Genomic DNA, 20,070 nt, shown 5'->3' with positions numbered 1-20,070 from the left:
ACTTGTACTATTACTAAAAGTAGTAGTACTGCTACTGCTAACACTACAGGAAAGGCGCAGTATTTACTAGATATGTCGCTGCTTATATCGCTTTATCGCTATATCGCTGATTAAGTAGCATTTTTAATAGTTGTAGGAAAGTTTATAGAGGGTGTGTTTTTGCCATTTCTTGACAGTGCTATCAAAAAAAAATCTAGCTCATTGAGACAGGCTTCACTGATATTTATAACCAGAGGATATACATGACTGGCCGCGGGACCTGTTCAGTTTTAGACATGATGCGGAAAAAATATTCTTATGCAAGAGGTCACCCAAGACGCCAAACCTCATCTTCACAGTTCTATTGCGGTGTCTTCGGAAGTAATACACAAGCACAGTTTAGGCTACGAAGACCTCAACTTGTTCGTGACGTAAATAGAAGCCGCGAGTTCCGCAGCGAGAGGAATAACCACGAGGGATGAAGAATGTGCCCGTTGCCAGTTTGAGTGCATTTCTGGAAGTACCGTAAACTGTTTGGAAAAAATAGTTAACCACAGCTCGAGAAATTCTTGCCAAAAAACTGAATTCTAAGGACATGCCATTATTTAGATATTTTAAATGGCGTATCTAATACCAGGCTATTATTTTTCTGATTGGAACAAATAGCGAGCACTGAAATGTATTTGATACGAATTAAATGTAGTGTAACTTTATCAAATTTCGAATAAAGTTTGCTTCAGTAGAAGGAAGGACGAATATGCCACTTTGCAGTTTTCACGGGCGTTTTTGTTTTTCGAACACAGACCCAACTCTGACGCAGCAGACTAATCTGCCACGATTGGTTTGTGCGAGACAGTCTTTCTATATGCAGCGCAGTTTATTCATGCAACGGCGTTTATAATGTTCTTATCTATATACTCAGTGATCGATCGACATGGCGGGACATGAGCACGTTTAGCAAACCGTGCCTTGATGCCTCATCATATCTTTCATCTGCCGAGTGTTTCTGTTTCTGCATAAGTCATCAACAGTAATTGTTTTGTACGCGGTATAAGAGAGTAATGATTTTGACACATTTTCTGGGAATCATTCATTTCGTATTACCACTTTTGAAACATCCAGCGATGGGTTCACAAGATACAGAACAATATAGTAGAGCCACCACTGGCGCTTTCTTATTTTCCACAATTATTCGTCGGGTACAAATGTTGCCACGAGAAAAGAACCATCTTTGAAATGTCCAGTTTATTCGCACTGAATTACTTTCATTATTAGAGTCGCATTCGATTCAGGGAAAGTCTACGTTATTTGGATCAGGTTCGGTTACAAAGTTACACGCTTCGCCTTCGGTTTAGGTTTGAAGAAATGTTATTCGGACGCCCCTACGATTTTTTGCATCTGATACGCCTATATTCCATGGTAAGCCCACGTTCAGGTTATCGCGTGGTATATTGGCCGCTGATACCATAACAATGTGTAGAAATCGATTTTTTTAAGCAATAAGAGATCGATTGAGGTGATTAGAAACTGATCTTCCATATTTTATGATAGCATTGCAAGCTGGCTTCCAAAGACAGCCTAAACATACACATGCATTAAAACTTTCGTTCCTAATTACTACCTTGTATAAGATAAACAAACCTCTTGAGCAGTTATTTCTGTAAAGGCACTCCCATGGTTTCGACATCTGTGCAAGCATAATGCTACATGTTCCTATCACAAAAATAAGATTTATGGAAGACACTTTTTGGTAGCCTAGTCTGGCAGCACTAATTTGTGGAACGGTCTAAATGGCAGGACATCTTAATTTGTCGACACAAAATAAATTGTGGTGCTAATTATTTTTAATACTCAATTTTGTGGTGATCAACTGCAAATCATTTGCTTTCTCTGAAATTTGCAAATCATTTCTCATATCAGTAACTAAGCATGCCATAAGTGCCAAGAACGAAGTGAACAACAGCCATTAGTATTGTTGCCTTTTTTGGGGGCACGTCGGAACCCTCTGATTAATGATCGAGTGCCAATAAAATGTGGATAAAGCGCAATTCCTCTCATCTTTATTACATCCGCGGATTATACGAGATGGCAATATTAGGCCTTCAAAAGAATTACAGCCAGCAGATTTTAATTTCACTAGGAAGCAGTATACAGCAACTCAAATGCGTACATGTCCGTGCAGCAGGAATAAATATGAAAGGAACCATGTGGGCGTTTGCATATGAGATGCTGATCGCAATGCCGAATGCTTCTCTAAAAATTCGAAGTTGGCCATGTCGGTGAATCGGCTATGGAAAGCAGCATAACAGCACGTGCCAGTCAGCTGCTGCAGTACATGACGCCATACATAAATCACGAGGACACCAACAGTAGATGGCGTCTCTGGTCTTAAGATTAAAGCCTCTTTGCTGGAGCTACCGGCTGAAGGCGCTCGCTCACAAAATGCTGCGGGCTGGTAAACATCTCACTGAAGCTCCGAAAATCATGTAACAAGATTTCTATCGGCTGTGCGACGCAAAATCCAAGAGAACCTACAAGGCCGACACTGTATTTCAACAAGGTGTTTCACCTGTTTAGAACATGATAAAATGCCAGCCACTCATTATGTATGTATGTACTTGGAAATAACTCTGAAGAGTGAAGAAAATCGATTGAGTACAAAAATCTTGGAATGCGACTGTATCGCCACATCGAAAGTTGTCGTCATGGACATATGAGTAGATTAGACGTAACCACGTGCGTTACAACTACCCATACTTGCATATGCTCAAAGTGCGAGTGATGCAAACCCGTCAGCCCGTACGTAGCGCGCACGCTTACAGCCTGACTACCATGCCGGCTGAATAACTAATCCGTTCGATGGCGCAACTCGCACTACGCAGCTTATGCAAAAACGAGTAGAGCGCCAGCCTTGACCGGAGCTCGGTCTGGCCATGGAGGACGAAGATGAGGAGGAAAGGCAGGGAGGTTAACCAGTAAAAGCAACCGGTTTGCTAAACTGCACTGGAGGAAGGGGATCTCAGTATAAAGTAGGGATTACGGTGACCACAGCGTTCCCCCTTACTTTGTGTATTAATAAACCAGGTACTTTTTTAACTGTTTACAGATTGTTATCTTAAGCCCTGCTACTGATACGTGGGTGCGGTTTGCGTAGATGGATTGACAGCACTGCCGACAATATGTACGTGATAGATTCCAGCGATTAATCGATTAGCTAATAGAAATCAACTAGTCAACTTTTTTTACTTCGATTTCAAGAGCCAACATAATATTAAGAGACTGAAGGCTGGTACAGAAGCTTATTCGGTTTTGCAATTTATTTCTCGGCCATGCATTTCGCAATATTTTATATCAATTATATGCATTTTAGGTCGCAAAAAATGCCTTCCCGCAATGCATACATTTAAATGACGTTTCTAGGCTTAGTATTGCCGCAGAAATCACGTTGTGCGCTTCTACGGCATAAAATATACAAGAGTTTCCGTGTTTGCTGTGTTAGAAAAGTGAGCGACATTGTTTTATGAATATGAACTGCGGGAAGCCAACTTTCGTTATTAAAAATTGCGTATAGTGTACATTAAGTATTTACAAGTACATTTAGGTTCAAGTTTATTTTGTACACATGGCATTAATATATACACAATAAATAATGACGAATGGAAGTTCCAGTGTGAAAACACTGTTCTTGGAACTGCTGCTAAAAATGTAAAAGCTAGGCGGAGCTTCTATGTTGACCGCCTTCAATTTCTTAATATAATGTTGGTCAGTAGTAGGAAAAGTAAAAAACAAAGTTTATTGACCAACTTTAGTTAATCGTTCACCACTGAACGTAATCATGCACCTAATGTCCGCCTTACTATATATGTAATCCTCCTGCACAGAATGCAGCATTGTACCTAATTTTTGCAGAGTTTAAAATAACCCACGAATAAACTGTCAAAAAAATATATTCGGTATACAGTTTCGGCTAATTCGGTTTTATGGTGTGTTTTTTTTTTCCTTCCTTGCCACTGCTCTCACTGTGCAGAAGCGACTCTAGGGGCACACTCGGATGCGCGTTAAATAAAAGCGACAGTCCGCTTCATCGCCAGAAGTGGCGGTTGTAGAAGAGATAGTAAAATTTGTGGAAGTGGTAGCGGTAGATGCGCTTAATAAATGGCTCATATTTCGCATAGACAGAACTAGGTAACAATGCGGATTATCTACATATGATTGTTACAGGGCGAAAGGCAGTCAACATCCATCTCTCCTAGATTTTGAAGCCGCGGTGACAGAACTTACTTTCGCCGCTTTCACTCGTGGCTGGAATGACCTCTGTGGGCTTTTCTGTCGCTTGAGTAAATTTCAGTGCCTTCATATGAGTGAGTGTAGGGAAGAAAGTTTTGTATGCTCCATCATCAACTACTTCTGGTTTTGTTGCATAGTACCAGTCCCTGAATTCATAACAAGAATACAAAGCCCCAGTTTTCAGTTTACAGTTTGCTCAACTGTCAGTGGAAATAGTCGTAAGGCGTTTCTTTTAATTTTCATGAAAGACATGAATACCAGTGGTAATGTCACTAATTCATCCCGCTGCGGTTAGTCGCTAGCTTCCTTAAACCACTGCAGAAACTTGACGGCATTGCTGACCTCCACTCGCAGTTGTCCACGACTCTCGTTCAAATGTTTTTCAATGCTTTCGTTTTGCGTTGAAATCGCCTTCATTGTCGGAACCTTCCAGTTCCATGTGGTGGCTATTTGCTGGCATACTCCGTGGGGCAATCGTATAGTAAGCGCGCTTTGTACAAGGAATTTCACAGCACCCGAAATGTTTCAGCAGATGTTAACGCAACTAAAGAAGCTGTAGAATGAGAAAGGCATCATCGTAAGTGTCCTGAAGGGCAGTATTTTGTACACGCACATGACAACTGAACTTCACTTAGGGCTGCTGGGCAATAAAGGCGTTCACCCATTGACGGACAACAATAGCACATTACTTAGCATGTCGCCGTCGATTCAAAACCTCGTACACTTGCGCACAATTTCTTCGCAGGTGTTGGCGCCAGTTTGTTTTTTCCGTGGGGGAAATCGCATTCTGAATAGCACTAGGGCTTTTAATTCTTACCTGTATTTGATGAAACGAACACGAGCAGCAACACAGACCAGCTTCATGTAGTCAACGACCATAGAGCAATTACGCTCTTTCTTTACTGATAAACTGTAGTGGCTCCTGAAACTTCGCTTGACATTGTCTTGCTGTGCGTTGGGGAATGTTCTTACTCACAATGGCTGTAGTTTATCCGCGCCACTGCTGCAACCCATCAAGTGTATTTCACAGTACTATAATGAATCAAAATCTAGACATCGGCTCTTCGAACTCAGAGACGACCCGGACCCTCGAATTTAGGCCCGAACCCGGCCTGATCCCGCAACTTCAGTTCTGAGAATGTCGAATGTCCGGCGAGGCAATATTTCTTCGGCCAGGCCAGCGGGGCGGGCCGGGCCCAGGATTTCCGGGCGGCCCGAGCCATTGCAGTGCTCTACTCGCCACTTGCCATCATCCGTTCCTGCTGCCTACTCGTCAGAAAGTTGAAGGACGAAATAAGACTTATATATTCGCGCCATCGGAGTTTTAAGAAGGAAACTGACGCTGCCAAAAACAAAAGAAATGCGCTCTTGTAAAATGGAAGCGCTTGTTCAGTCTGGGGACTATTATGCCGTTAAAGAGGAATAAGAAGTTCTCTGACCCCGGCCAAAGTAAAACCATTGAGTGGTCCGTGTATTGTTTGATCCCTCAACATGTCTAGAACTGCAATCCTGGGAGCACAAAGTTTCTTGCCAAGAAAGCAAACTCAGGTCCCTGCTTTCGTGCTCCACACATGAGCTTGCTGGGACACCAAAGCTGACTTGCTGTCATACAGACACTGCCCTGGGAGCGAGCTAAGCTTCACAGCGACGCGGGGAGGAATTACACCCACACGGGTGACGTGAAAAGCATACGGCTCCGCGCATGTTTCGAGAAAGAACACTCTGGCATTAAGAGACAGTTAGGCGTGCGTGGCAGATGCCATAGCACGCCGAGTGCGAACATGTGGGTCGTTTCACGCTTTCGGAGACGCACTTGCAGGCTCGAAAAGAATTCCAAGCTTTCTATGCCATCTATAAACTAGGCACAGAATCTTAAATGCCCTCGTTTATCTTTTTTGCGTTGAGTCGCGCGTGCCACAAAAAGCCGCATACTCGACGAAGACTTCGAGGAAAGCATGGGCGCTAACCGCGTGTGGAACTACAAATCGGCATGCATGTAAATCGGTATATATCCTTTGCCTGGAAGTAGAAATCCCCTAAGAAGGCTGCTATACCGCAACTAAGTGCGAGGAGCCATCGTAAGCACTATTTTTAGACCCTCTCAGATGCCCCTGTAACACGACACACTCCCTGTCACACGTGTCGGGGGAGGAGATCCATGTGTATTGTTAGAGTACATGCGTACTGCTCGCTTTTTACCACCAGTGACTATTTCACTCAAAAAACAGCTTCGAACATTAAACCACGGCTGAAGATTTCTTATCGCTAGACGATTCGAATGCACTCTCAGTATGCTCTCTTATGTTTGCATTGCGAAAGTACCCATGGCAAGACTGTACTTGTTGCCTGGTTTCCTCTAAAGTTCACTTCTTTTGTGCTCGATTCATTGCCGATTCATTCGACTTAAAGCTCGAGGTCAGTCCTTGAATGTGAATTGTTATGTTCAACCTCCAGCATCCGTGTGGCCTGCGTTCAGCCCAATTCTTCGCAGGACGACCATCTCCAAGGCATCGTCTTTGCAGACGAAGACACACAGGCGCTCCACAACTGATTCCGTGTACCAGGGCGCGATCGCAGCCGCGAGGACAGCGTTGCGATGGACGCGAGACGCAAGGCACCCGTGGGCTGTGAGATCTCAGTGCAGTTCGAAGGTTCCCATTCAATCAAATTTATTCGCAAACCTGCAATGCGCCGTCCTTTATTGCCGGTGCAGGCTTGGGATATTGAACCCCATAACAGACTAAAAACAGGATATGAGAATTGTCTCTACTCTTTCTACCAGGCACGCTGTTGCGGGCTTAAAAAAAGAAAATCTAGTAAATTGAACACAAGCAATTACAAAACAGTAAAATCCCTTAAAAAAATTTAATACTTGTTTTGCTTTTTTTTAGCAAAAAAAAAAGAGAAAACGAGTTTTCTTTAAAACATTTCCGCTTTCTTTTATCCGGCCTTCCCATCTGTAGTCCTGGCACGAGCGGGAGCTAACTGGGAATTTTTGACCACGCCTGTACATGACGGTACGGTCCTGTTGTTTGTGATATGGTGCGTCCACGCGACAAAAAGAGGCTTACATAACTGAAGATTTCTTCTACATCAATTTATCGGTAATGCAATAGACGAATATTGTTAAGTTATGAAATATTTATGACAAAGGCTAAATTTTCCGATGCGAAGCAACAACTTTTATGAAAGTGTGTCGTTCGATTGCAGAGAGTATTAAGGAGGAGGAAGATGAGGAGGAAAGACAGGGAGGTTAACCCGTAACAGCAACAGGTTTGCTACCCTGCACAGGGGGAAGGGGGTTAGTGGATGTAAAAGTTGTGAGAGAAGGATGGTTTAAGTTAGTACAGTCACATCACAGACATGCCACATCACGTCACGTCACAGTAATATCACTTAACATAAAAGCAACCTCATAGTCTTTCGATTAGGCCAGTGCTTTTCATAAAGCGGAGCAGTTGATCGCCGTGGCCAGGGACCTAAAATCTTAATTTCAGTCAATGGGCGTCCATCTAGATGCTCCAGCGTACGGCACAGACGCTGTCTTTCCTCACTAGACTGCCTAGTAAACTTAGGACGAAATTTTCGATAGCAAACAAGAAAACGTATAAGCCTACTGATCGGAGATCGGCGATAACATTGACTGTTGCAGTGGAATCGTGTGAGAGGAGAAAGCAATTTCCTTTATAAACGAAATTTTCTACCAAAATATGACGTGCAGAAAATTTGTGTGTATGGTTCCGCATTGCCAAAAAGTTTCGTCCTGCTCTAAAGACTAAAAACGGGAGTGGTTCCGCAGACAAGGCGTGTCGCCTCCCTTCGCAAATATATGGAGGGAGCACCAACAAGTTTTGAATGAGAGTCAAATTCCCTTTTCATGTCTGAAGATTGTTGCCGTGTAAGCATCTTCAAAATTTTGAGACAGCTAATTGTTATTTTAAACATTATTGGTGATCGTGTTTGCGGTTCTTTCTTCTGGACGAAACATCGTAGCTGTATCCAGAAGCAAATCAAACATTTAGGACTTTAGCTGCACTGGTTAATTTGACAGTCACTTTATGCCGCGAATATGCATTTCAGAGTTGATCAAAAATTTCTCACTCATAGAGAAAGAGAGAGAAAGAGAAGAAAATAGTCCGCATAGTCTCTATTTATGGTGGGCCCAGTTTTCAAAGTTACTGCAACAGCAGAAGTGAAGACGTAAAGAGTGGCATTTCCAGGCTTTATTTTGCTTTACAAGAAATAGCGAAAGGCTCCGCTCGTCTGCACATGCAGAAACAAGTCACAAGTTCTGAACGCCTCGCTGTCAATTCATAAGGAACCTATGGCTCGAGGATGAAACGCTCTCGAAAAACCGGTGAAAGAGCTAGTTTATTTTTTTTCCTTATAACCTTTTGGCACACGGACTGCATTCAAGGTTAAATATGTTTTCTCAGGCTTTAAAAATCAATCATTAAGGTTGCGTAGGTGCAGAGTTAAATTTTTCTCAATAGTAGAGTATTTCAACTCACGATCATGTACAACATATGGGTAAATGTATTCAACAAATGCTAAAGAATAAGTAAGCCCCAGGTATGGCCTAAATTTTGACTTCTGCTCGTTCGCTTCATTAATGAGTTTGATTAAAACAAAACGTATGCCATGAAAATAGAATGAAAAACCAAAACCAGTACTTGCTTCTCCGAGAGGTGCATTATTGTTTAAACGCTGCATGTCGTCATTCTGCAAATAGTGCTTCCAAATACCTTAGCAAGAATTTAAAACAATGCTATTGCATTAAAGTGGCATAAATGCGCCAAGAAAAGTCAAGCACACTCGATAAATGGACTTTATGAGGACGAATGTCTTTCTGGAATAGGAGTACTGACTCAAGATGTAATGTCTGATTTATGTAGGCAAAATGACCATAGCCCTATCGCAGGAGGTCATGACTATGGCGATGAAATAAGTTGATTTTTGCCATGTGCTTTCAATAACGAAGCACGCTTTCCCTTTTTGGCTAACGTAGACAGTTGTCACCACATTTGTTGTCACCAGTCCAGTTCAAGACGGCAGCAGTCCGGTGGGAGCTATCCTGAAGGAACAGGTTAGATGCGGGCTTCTCTTTGCTGGCTTGTGATAACTTCAAGAGTGTCCTCCGCACCGTTTGCATTTGACGCAACGTCTCCGGCGAATTTTTCTTTCTGCTTGCGTTGAGGTTCAAAGACTAGCTTGTCCAGCCGCCCCGTCGGAGCCTCGCAGCAGATGAACAACAGATAACTAAGTAGGTAGCACCACACAATTGCGGTGAAGAAGAACGAAACCTGTGAGAAGAACGAGGTAAAACATGTTATAATATCCTTATGAGCGGTGACTTCTTCTTACTCCGAAACCCATTCTGTGTGCTATTAAGTGCTAGTGTAAAGGTTTTGAGAGGTAAACCATTCACGAAATCTTTCTTTTCCGTATACGCTATACAACTCGGAGTGCAAAATCGAATTTCTCCTCATTGAGTTTGCATTACCTTGATCTAATTATTTAGGTGTCCCCCGGAATCCGAACAGCTACTACACCATCACTTCCCCCAAAAATGAACTTAATAAAGATAGAGATGAAATGGCAGAGAGAAAAGGCGGCATTGAAGGCGCTACCACGCAAGCTTTAGCGTGCCCCAAATTCGAACTGTCAAACAACGGACAACCTAGATAAGTCATGAAAATCCATGACTTTTAGAGCTTTTGCTCGTATAACTAGGATACAGATATTTTTAAACATTCAAGATTTTGTTTCTTTTCAATAATGTCCGCAAAGAAATATAGTACAGGTCCTCAAGTAGCATATATGTTCAAATCATAGGTGTCCAAACAAAAACATAAAAGAGGAAAGGTACAAAGGTAAGCATCACTACCTCGCCTCATTGACGAAACGTAAGAATTCCACGGGCTCCGAATATTCTATACCAATATGTGAAGAAAAACAAGTAAGCACTTATCTTGCGCCATAAAAACGCTGTGAAGCATACACAGTGCGTCCGTATGAGACTCGATGCATTTGAGAAATGCATTCGAGCAGCGGAATGACAAGGCACAAGGGGAGATTGGATGGTTTATAATGGTTTACAAGTCCTTCTCTTGTTGCTAGGCTTTCCATGACTCAGCACATCGCAGCTGCTTTGGCAGTATGAACAGTGTACGTATTCAACAGGATATGAAAGTACACTGCCAGATAAAGACTCTTAAGGTCGGCCTTGCGAGTGTGACGCGATAGTGTACTGTCACAATCTGAGGTACTTTCAAATTTGAAATCGATGTCGACGCTCAGGTCGCCAGTAGTTCAGGTGGCTGTCCCATGAAGTGGCAATTTTTCGGCTTGTGTTTCTCAATTCTGGGGTACGACTACAGCAACGGCGATGGAGACACCTTTTAAACCGAACGAGTAGTACACGTTTCGCGTAATTCTACTGTTTATTTCACACGATAAAGAAAGCCACCTGTGCAGATAACGAAACGAAATTAAAAAAAAACGGATGCTGCACTAGCACGTGTTTCCTCCTGGCAATAATACATTGAACCGTTCATTCGCGAAGTTTAAAGTGTTTAATGCAGAGATCTTTTTGAAATCGCAGTGGGGACTGGTAATAAAGCATATTAAGGAGAAAGTCTTACAGGGCTTATGGAACGAAATGCCATGCGCGAGATTAGTCATATTGCGCGAAATTCCGCGAGATGTGTTCTCCTTGTCTAGCGTTCCTGCCCTCTGCAATCCCACACATGAACGCGCGCCAAAAAACACCACGCGACAGGAGCGATGGTGTACCGTCCAAACTCGCACTTGCCTGGAGAAAGTGTTGCAAATACTGCGCCTTTCCTTTCCTCTAAAGCAATTACAGTTATAAGTAGCACTGCAACGAACGCCGATAGCAGGCAAACAATGAGAGGAAAAAATAGGAGAGGAAGGATAGGCTCTCGCAATGCTCCTCCTAAGAGACGTCTAAGAGACCATATTAACGCTGGGTGGATTTAATTAAGCCCGCAGTTTAAAAAGTGAGTACTTGTTGTCGAAAGAAGCGAAAGCACTGCAATCACTTGCTTTTATTACCGAAAGAAATTTATAAAACAGAATACAAAGAAGAAAATTGCAGCGCTCGAAGTCATGGAGCCGACTGTACTCCTTAGTATGATTTAATCTTAAAACGAATAAATGGCGATGTACACCAGCTGTAATAACGCATTGAAGATAAAAAGTAATATTGAGACTATGCATAGACACTGGAAAAACGTAGTTCAAACCAATTAGCGGGCTTTATATTGAGCTAGTTCATTATGATTAAAAAATTAAAACCTTTAAAAACACACAGATGATCCTGCTCCCTGTTGTTTTTCTAACTTCTTTTTATCGAAAGCGCAATAATGAATGTGCAAATTTGGTGGAACTTTTAGCAATACCGTTACAATCAATCGTCGTGCGCTCATAGCCAAATGTGTAACTTGCAGTTTCCGTGTTCTCTGCCGCCTCATGCAGGACTGTTAAGGGACCAGAGGAAGTGCGTAATCATTTTTATGACAACCGCCATTGCTCCGGCTGCCTGAGGATACGAGAATGAACAAATATCGTCGCTTTGAATAACAGTCTAAAGCAGCGCGCCAATAAATTTTCCAGTCGTGATCTTGTTGCATGAACCTCAACAAAAGCAGTACTTAAAAAGTAGTGGTATTTAATGCAGCTTAACTTGGGAATTCATCCGGCGAAAGTTAACTGCTTAAATGTTTACTCAATATCTTTTTAGAAAGAATAACTTTGGATGGCTGTCTTCATTTCGACGCCTGTATGACAACCACGTAGGCATCAGATATGTATTCTTTTACTGATATGGGGGGGGGGGGGGGGAGTTGAACATTGAACAAAAGAGTGCTTCGGAATGCTTTTTAATACTCCGATATTTATTGGGCTTCTTCCACATCCTACGTATTCAAGTACCGTGTAACTAGCCAGGATAGTTTGAATGAGAACATAATGTCATTTGACTACCTGCCTAGAAAGGACCCCGCGGATGAACAAACACAGTCAGAAATAAAGGCGGTATCAATAGCGTGCAGGTAAATTTAAGGCCCGCTATTTTGTGCGTACATATGTGCCACAAAGATTCTTACGAACCGAGAAAATTGGAACATCAGTTCAGTTCAGTCGTTCAGTCGTGTCCGACTCTTCGTTACCCTATGAACCATGTCACGCCACGCTTTCCGGTCTCTCACTATCTTCCTAACATCACATAACTTCATCTGCAGTGCCTCGAGGATGCCATCTAACCATCGCGTTCGCTGCCTACCCCTTCTCCGGCGACCCTCAACCTTTCCCAACATCAAATCTTTCTCCAGCGACTCCTCTCTTCCAATTAGATGACCAAAGCAGCTGAGCTTTAACTTTAGAATTTGACCCTCCAATGAGCCGTTAGGGTTTGTGGTCGACAGTATCGACTGATTTGATCTTCTGGCAGTCCAAGGAACTCTCAAGAGTCTTCGCCAGCACAACAATTCAAACGCGTCAATTCTTCGGTGGTCAGCCTTTTTCACAGTCCAACTCTCGCACCCATTACGGCACAAATGAAAAGACCATAGCACGCGTTATACGGATCTTGGTTGGCAGACTAATGTCTCTGCTCTTTACTAGGCGGTCAAGGCTAACCATTGCTCTCTTCCCCAGAAGCAGGCGTCTCCTAATTTCATGGCTGCAGTCTCCTTCCGAGGTAATCTTGGAGCCCAAGAAGAGAAAATCTGTCCCAGCTTCCACTTCTTGTCCCTTGATGCTGCAGGACTTGATAGGGCAAGGAGTTTAACCAAATTTAAGAAACGCGTCATAAAATCTTTGAAATGTTTCTAAAATATCATGCATGAAAACTGAAATTAATACTCGTGCTCTTCCAAAGTTTTATTTACGCACTGGCTGAAATACCACACCGAAGCGGTGGCCTTGTGGTAGAGCATCCGCCTCGCATTCGGGAGGTACCGGGTTCGATCCCTGGTGCCGCCGGTTACCCACCGGTTTTTAAATGGGTACAAGCTTTCCCCCGGCTTGGTGCTCGGCTCTTCTGGGGTGAAATGCTTGGGAAAAGGGGTCACGGCCCAAATAGTTGCTCCGATGTGGCAGTGATTCGTTCCGCCATCGGACAACAATAAGTCCGCCTTGCGCGGCAACAGCCCATTATGTTACCCATTATGTTACAAGGAAATGAAATATCCTTGCCTCACAGACATGAGTGCAACATAGCAAAATTATTTTTAAAAAAATTTACCATTCGTGCGAATGTAAATTTATTTCATTGCCAAGTACTGCTCCTAAAATTAATAACATTGTACCAAAATTAGTTCCGATGGGTAATGAAATTACTCATTTTTTTTTTCTTTTCATGCATCTAAGAACTAAAGGGATAAGAGGAAAACCAAGCTCTCTGCTGGCGTGACGCGGACATTGCATCTCACACAACTCTTCCGTCTTTCTTCTTTCCTAAAGCATGTCCCATTACGAAGACAAGACAATGGCATAAAAACAATGAAAACAGATGTATAACTGAAAACTTGTCTCTTGCATTGCGCGCATGACTAGAAACGCGAGGCGGAGCCATCGCCTTGTCGTCTGAAGTTGTTTCCCCGGTTGGAAGCCGCAGGTTTTGAACTCCGTCCGGCGCCATCGGCCCCTTCCGCAGCCCCCACGTACGTGTATCTTACATCTTGCTGTGCGACTACCCGCAGTAAGTGAGCAGCCTACAAAGGGCATCGGCAGTCTCAAAAGGCGCAGTTCTGCTCATTTCGCTCTGTTTTGCCGATCTTTTACAGTGGTTCATATATGCCGCACTTCGTTCCTGCTTTCGAGGTGGGCGTAGTCTCTTTTGCCTATGCAAAGAGGCAAAGCATATTTTAGAGAAAGTATTTTCGACAGAAATCAATTACTTCTGCTACGAAATTAGTGCCTAAAACTAATTCATTGCTACCAAATTAGTAAATTAGAAAGATTATTTATGGCCAGAGTTAAAAACGTAATGCAGTTAAGGTAATTATGCTGCAGCGATTGAAATAATATTAGTACTTTACAGTAATTCAATTACTGCCATTGTCTGACCCGTAGCACTGCTAGGTTTTCTAGCTCTAAAAACAGTCAACAGCGTATGGAAGAGGTCGGAAGCTCTATAAAGCTTGCGAATAGAGCGGTTAGTGAAATAGTACAGATTAAGCTGGAGAGCTTATTCACGTAACTCTTCACGACTTTCTGCTACCTAAAGCTCTAGAGAGGGAGGGTTGAAGAGTCGGTGCTAGGCGGCACCTTGAAAACGGCGAACGTGGTTTGATGTTTCATCCGGATTGGTAGGACAGTGGAAAGGATTTTGCTTTTTCGGAAATTTATCCACTTTCATGTATTTCGTTCTGTAAGTTTACTGCTATACAGTTGCACATTGTTTCGAGCAATAGCTCCGGCCAGTGGTTAACAAATTAAATCGCGGTTCCCGTGATCGGCGCCAGATTTTCGTCTTGTTTATTTTTATTTTTAAGAATCCTCAGTTACTACCAAGAAATCATTCAAAACTTACCACATTAAAGTGCGACAAGAACATCCTTTCCCGGGCTGTCGATAGATAGAAGTGTATGAAGGGCAGATGTGTAAGGTACACCCCGAAGGCCAGTCTAGCTAAGACTGTGAAGGGGCTCCATGACAGAAACGTGTTCAAGAAACCTGCGAAGACAGAAAACAAGACGGGTGAAAATATGCAGCCATTTCCAGTGTCTCTAGCTTTGAATAGATGGCAAGGTCATCTCCGCTATCTTGTTAAATGAAACGTGGAGTCTGAGGAACAGTAACACGATCCGCATACTGCACTGTCAGAACTTCATTCCTCTAGATTCCAAGCCGAATACCAAAGTAAACCCTCGCACTAATATCGCTCTAACTGAGAATGCAGGCTTTCGTTTTTCGCTCAGGCTATTGTATTTCCTGAATAATGCTACCTCCAGTCGTTCGATTGCTGACAATTCGGATTGCATTATGTTTTACGCCCGCTTATCTTGTGAAAAGAGCGAATGTAATAACAACAGCGGCGTTAATTTAAAGCGCCACTTTAAAGTCCGGCAATCGATGGCAACGCCAACCGCGGGTAGCTGTTGCCATAGGTCTCGAGGTCACAATGCGAGTAATGCGATACAATAAACAGCCTCGGTGACCGCAGCTTATAGCCAGTTTGCTGTAGGCCACCTGCGGCATTTCTACGTAGTACGCATTTGTAAGCACTGCGCTTCACTGCCGATCACGAGGCCTTAAAAAGCAGCATGGTAACAAAGCATCCAACGGGTGAATGACAATGCATTCATCTGGCCGGTGAAGTTCGGACTTCGTCGTAGGAGAAGACGTATTCCCGACATTGGGGATGGGCACCTGGGTGATTGGTGCCGTCAGAAAATGCGTTTCGGCCCTATGTTACTACGTTCTGGTTTTAGTTACGGTTGTCAATGTCCCGAAGCGACTCAAGCTATGAGACGCAGTAATGGAGGACTCCAGAAATTTCGACCACCTGGCGTTTTTCTGCACTGAAATCGCACAGCACATAAGCGCCTTGCTTTTCGCCTCCATTTTAAAAGCAGCTGCCGAGTATCGATACCGCAACCTTGGGCAGAGCACTCAGCGCCGTACAGACATAGCCCTCAGAGCCTGCGGGACCTATATTATGCCGAACTCATTCTCGGTGAGAGTTGATGAGGTCAGCAACATGAGAATTCTCAAGTAGCGTATTTTAATACTATGCGCAGAATATTCCTTTACAATACCATAGCAGTCTGGGCGTGTTGGTTATTCATGATGGAAAAATACAGCGCAGAGAAGGACGAGGACAAAAGGAAGACACATAGGACACACATAGGGGTTTCATCTGGGTCTCATCTGTATAATAAGGCTCTGAGGCTCGAAATAAACTGTTGCAAGTCAGCGCTCGTGTGTCCTATGTGTCTTCATTTTGTCCTCGTCCTTCTCTGCGCTGTATTTTTCCATCATTCCTTTACAATCAGTATACGAATATATAATAGCCAGAAATAAATACACACGCCCATTGATTCCAGTAGTTTAATAACCTTTCGAAAACGAGAAATAAAAAATGGTGCGGATTTAACCCGGTTAAACAATCTTATTGATCAGAAGCTGCTTGCTTTACTATTCAGTTATTTCGTGCCTACACTCTAAGAAAAAAACCGGCTGAACTGAGGAGTAACTTTTACATTGGTCCTCCAATCGAGCCGTTGCTCCGCGAGAGGAGCAACTGCGGCGAGAAACGTGCCGTGTGCAAATTTAAAGCCTTAATGTTTAGTCCTGGCTCGAAAAAGACTAAAGCGAGGAGGAACTGGAAGACAAACTGCTCCCTTGATCTCTGGCCTCCCTTCCCGCCTCTCTCGTCACGCGTTTCAGGTGCAGAGAATGTATGCGTTTCTGGCTCGATGGACAAAATGTGCATACTATATTGCTGGAATTGCGAACTACGTGCTGGAATTAGCTTTTTGACGCTGGGTGTGTTGCTGGCATCCACGATGCACTGGGAGAAGTGTTGTATGTGCGCTGGGGCCGCATTGGTTCCATTATTGTTATGGAAATAGTCGGAAGTCCGGAAACTGGGAGGCGACAAATAATGCGCATATGAAAAATGTGGTTCAAGTAAGAAGTTTTTTGCTACGAAGTCGCTGCGCACCTGTAAGAAAACAAAGGCAGTATATTTTTTCTAGAGCTTTGGTGTTTCGATAGGTTGTTTCGAGCGTTTCGAGAGAGACCACGATTAACGCGATTAACTTACAACAAAAACTGCAATTGAGTAATCTGGACTACCATGCATAACAAACTTCACAGCTGATCTTGAGGGCACTCTAACACAACGATTACTGCTAATATGGTCAATGCGGGCTCAATCGCCGGCAATTGCAGGCCTACGCATCAGCGAGCGTATCCTGCACCGCGGCCCAGTATAGACAGCAGAAAGAAAAAAATAAAATGACAAAGAGAGTAGTTTACCGAGCGATTGTCCCATGAGAGAAAAAAAAAAAGCGTACAGCGCTTGTAATGCATAATATTTTGCGTGTTTCTTAAGCTTTTGCGCTTCTTTTTGCTCTGCGTATAAACCAGCCGAGCCCTCGGTCATGACATTGCTTCCCGAAATGTTCCCATACAAATAAGATTTTGTGACTAGCAAAATAGTGTCGTCGCTGCTGTGCTTTCCGTATTGAAGTTCGGTCGAACTTTTTTCCTTGAAGGTTTGTACTAAAGCTCCGTGTTCTGCGAAAATTACGGCCACAGTAGCAGAGCACCACCGAAGAGCCGGCGCTGGTAAATTTGCCAGCGATGTCAAACTCCACATGTTAAAAGGATTCCAGTGCACAAAATAGTGCGCATCGGCTTCCAGAACATTAGTTGCAAGTCGTGAAGGCAGGTAGCAAGCTCCAATGGCCAAGAAGTTGTAATTGTTAGAGCGGAAGCTATGGGGGCCTGTACACTTCCAAACATGAAATCCCAACCTTATAAACGCGATCGTGACACAACATGCAAAACTGGTTCTGAACATTCCAGCACTTGGCGTGGCCGAGTGCTGGCAGTTACAGTTATGGGCAGTTACAGCTCAAAAGGTCGCCAATTTGAAGGCGACTCTCCCCGCTTCAGCGAATGGTGTTGAATAATGCACGCAGAAAAAAAATGGCGGGGATCACAGCTTTTGAGATCGCTACCATTAACGTTAGAGGCTTGCGGAATCGACGGCGCCAGCGCCATTTAAAGCAACTGTTTGAAAGCAGGCGTGTAAGTATAGCTGCAATTCAGGAAACTAAATTGGCTACGGATGAGCATACTGAAACTGCCCTTGAGGTGTTTTTGTCTCATTAAAATATTATTGTCAGCCATTCGAAAGGATTGTCCGGAGGGTGCATGCTGTTTCTGAGCAATACACTAGACATGACTGACTTGTCGCATCGTACTAATGATGAGCGGAGGCTCATATGTTGTGACCTCGCCATTTCGGGTCAGCAGTGGCGAATTGTTTGTGACTATGCACCTGTTAAGCAGCAAGAAAAAAATTTGTTTTTCTTGTCATTGGAAATCTCCTGCGTACAGATCGGCAAATTTGTTACTGGGAGATTTCAATTGTGTATGTAACAATGAGGATCGATCAGTATATCGCGGATGTTATGACCACAGTGCTGCTGTTCTCACTGACTTAGTTTGTGAGCATAACCTTGTGGACATTGGCCGACTAAAAAGCGATAGTATACATTTCACGTACTTCCAATCATCTTCGAATGCCCGACTTGACGATCTACGTTTCGGCTGGAACATTACCTACTATGCATGGATACTGGGTAAGACCGATATTTTTTAGCGATCACTGCATGGTATCTGTGCAGATCGGAAAGCATACTAGGCGTCTACTCCAACCGCAGTGGGAGCTATGGAAGCTAAATAATTCCCTTCTTTCAGATGAAGTTGCCTGCTTCAAAGACACATGGCCTCGTGCCGATCTATCAGTCTTTCAAAAGTGGGATTTTTTTAAGCAGAAGGTTAAGAGTCTTGCAATTGAAGCATCATCAGGATCACATTCTTGAAGCGCCTTCACATTCGTGATTTCAAACGCACTTGAACGAACTATATGAGTTGGAGCGAATTTCTCCGGTGTCGTATCTCGATGAAGTCAACAATAATAAAGCACAGTTACAACAGTTTAGTGCAGAAAAATATCAGGGTGCCTTGATTAGGCTGCGAACACGGAGGTGCGCTAATGAACAACCATGTCGCCGTGCTTTTAGTGATGAAAGGCAATATGCTCTTTCTAAGCAGGTTTAGAAATTCATTGCGGTAGTGATACGCACACTGGCACTCCCGGTATTCTGAATGCCTTCTTTAACTATTATGCGTGGCTATTTAGTGGTAGTAGTAACTCGAACAGTGGGTCTGATTTCAGTAATTTAAAAGAAGGTTTTCCTCCTCTTGAATATGAGCAGCGGACAACCATTGAGGGATCCATCACTTTAGATGAGGTCAAGTCGGACAATCGTTCATTACAGGGCCAAAAGTCTCCTGGCCCAGATGGTCTAAATAGCGAATTCTATAAAACATTTATGCCTACCTTAGCACCTTACTTATTAGAAGTTTTTAGTGCAGCTTATGACAAAGGCTTTTTGCCTCCCAGTCACACCATACTAATCCCGAAAACCACTGACGCATGTCGGCTGAAAACTGTTGAAGGGTACCGTCCGATATCCTTATGCAACGTGGATTATAAAATATTTGCTAAGGTTCTTTCTTCTCGTCTGCAGCTTGTGGCATTAAATTTATTAGGGCAACACTAAGTGTGTGGAATCAAAGGCCGTAGTATTAAAATCATATCAATATTGCACGTTCTGTGATAGAAACAATGTCAGATGAGGTCAGTCAAGTGGCCCTAATTCAGATTGATCTAGCGAAAACTTTTGATAAGGTGCGTCATGATTTTTTGTTTTTGCTGTATTGGAGAGTGCAAACATTGGCGATGTCTTGTTTAACGGCATTGAACTATGTTATAAAGCGGCCACGACAAGACTGATTTTTAATCAAACCTAACCAAACCGATCCCTCTCAAATCATCTGTTCAACAGGGCTACCCTCTGCCGTCGTTGTTATTCGCGTTATATCTTGAGCCCCTATGTCGTAGTATCATCAAAAACAAAGCAGTTCGTGGCTTTTCACTATCGCAATGTGAAACTAAGGTTTGGCTTATGCTGATGACATTGCTCTTTTATGTGCTGATAAAAAGAGTGTGGCCGCGGTTTTGCGTCTAACTGA

At 43.3% G+C, this 20,070-nt stretch overlaps 1 protein-coding gene across 1 annotated transcript in view; it reads right to left on the bottom strand.

Moving 5' to 3' along the window:
• Positions 1-8,481: 8,481 nt before the first annotated feature.
• Positions 8,482-20,070, bottom strand: part of LOC146172531 (nose resistant to fluoxetine protein 6-like) — a 60,726-nt gene continuing 49,137 nt past the window's right edge. The window contains exons 7-8 of the mRNA XM_084586009.1: positions 14,825-14,967; positions 8,482-9,569 (exon numbers count right to left, since the gene is read on the bottom strand). Of these exons, the coding sequence (XP_084442135.1) occupies positions 9,354-9,569; positions 14,825-14,967 (359 nt within the window). The 3' untranslated portion in view covers positions 8,482-9,353. The remainder of the gene's footprint in view (positions 9,570-14,824; positions 14,968-20,070) is intronic.

The sequence above is a fragment of the Amblyomma maculatum genome, unplaced genomic scaffold (genome assembly GCF_055883805.1).
Source record: "Amblyomma maculatum isolate TAMU_Amacu unplaced genomic scaffold, ASM5588380v1 scaffold_13, whole genome shotgun sequence".
NCBI lineage: Eukaryota > Metazoa > Arthropoda > Arachnida > Ixodida > Ixodidae > Amblyomma > Amblyomma maculatum.
This window is presented reverse-complemented; position numbering and strand designations above follow the sequence as displayed.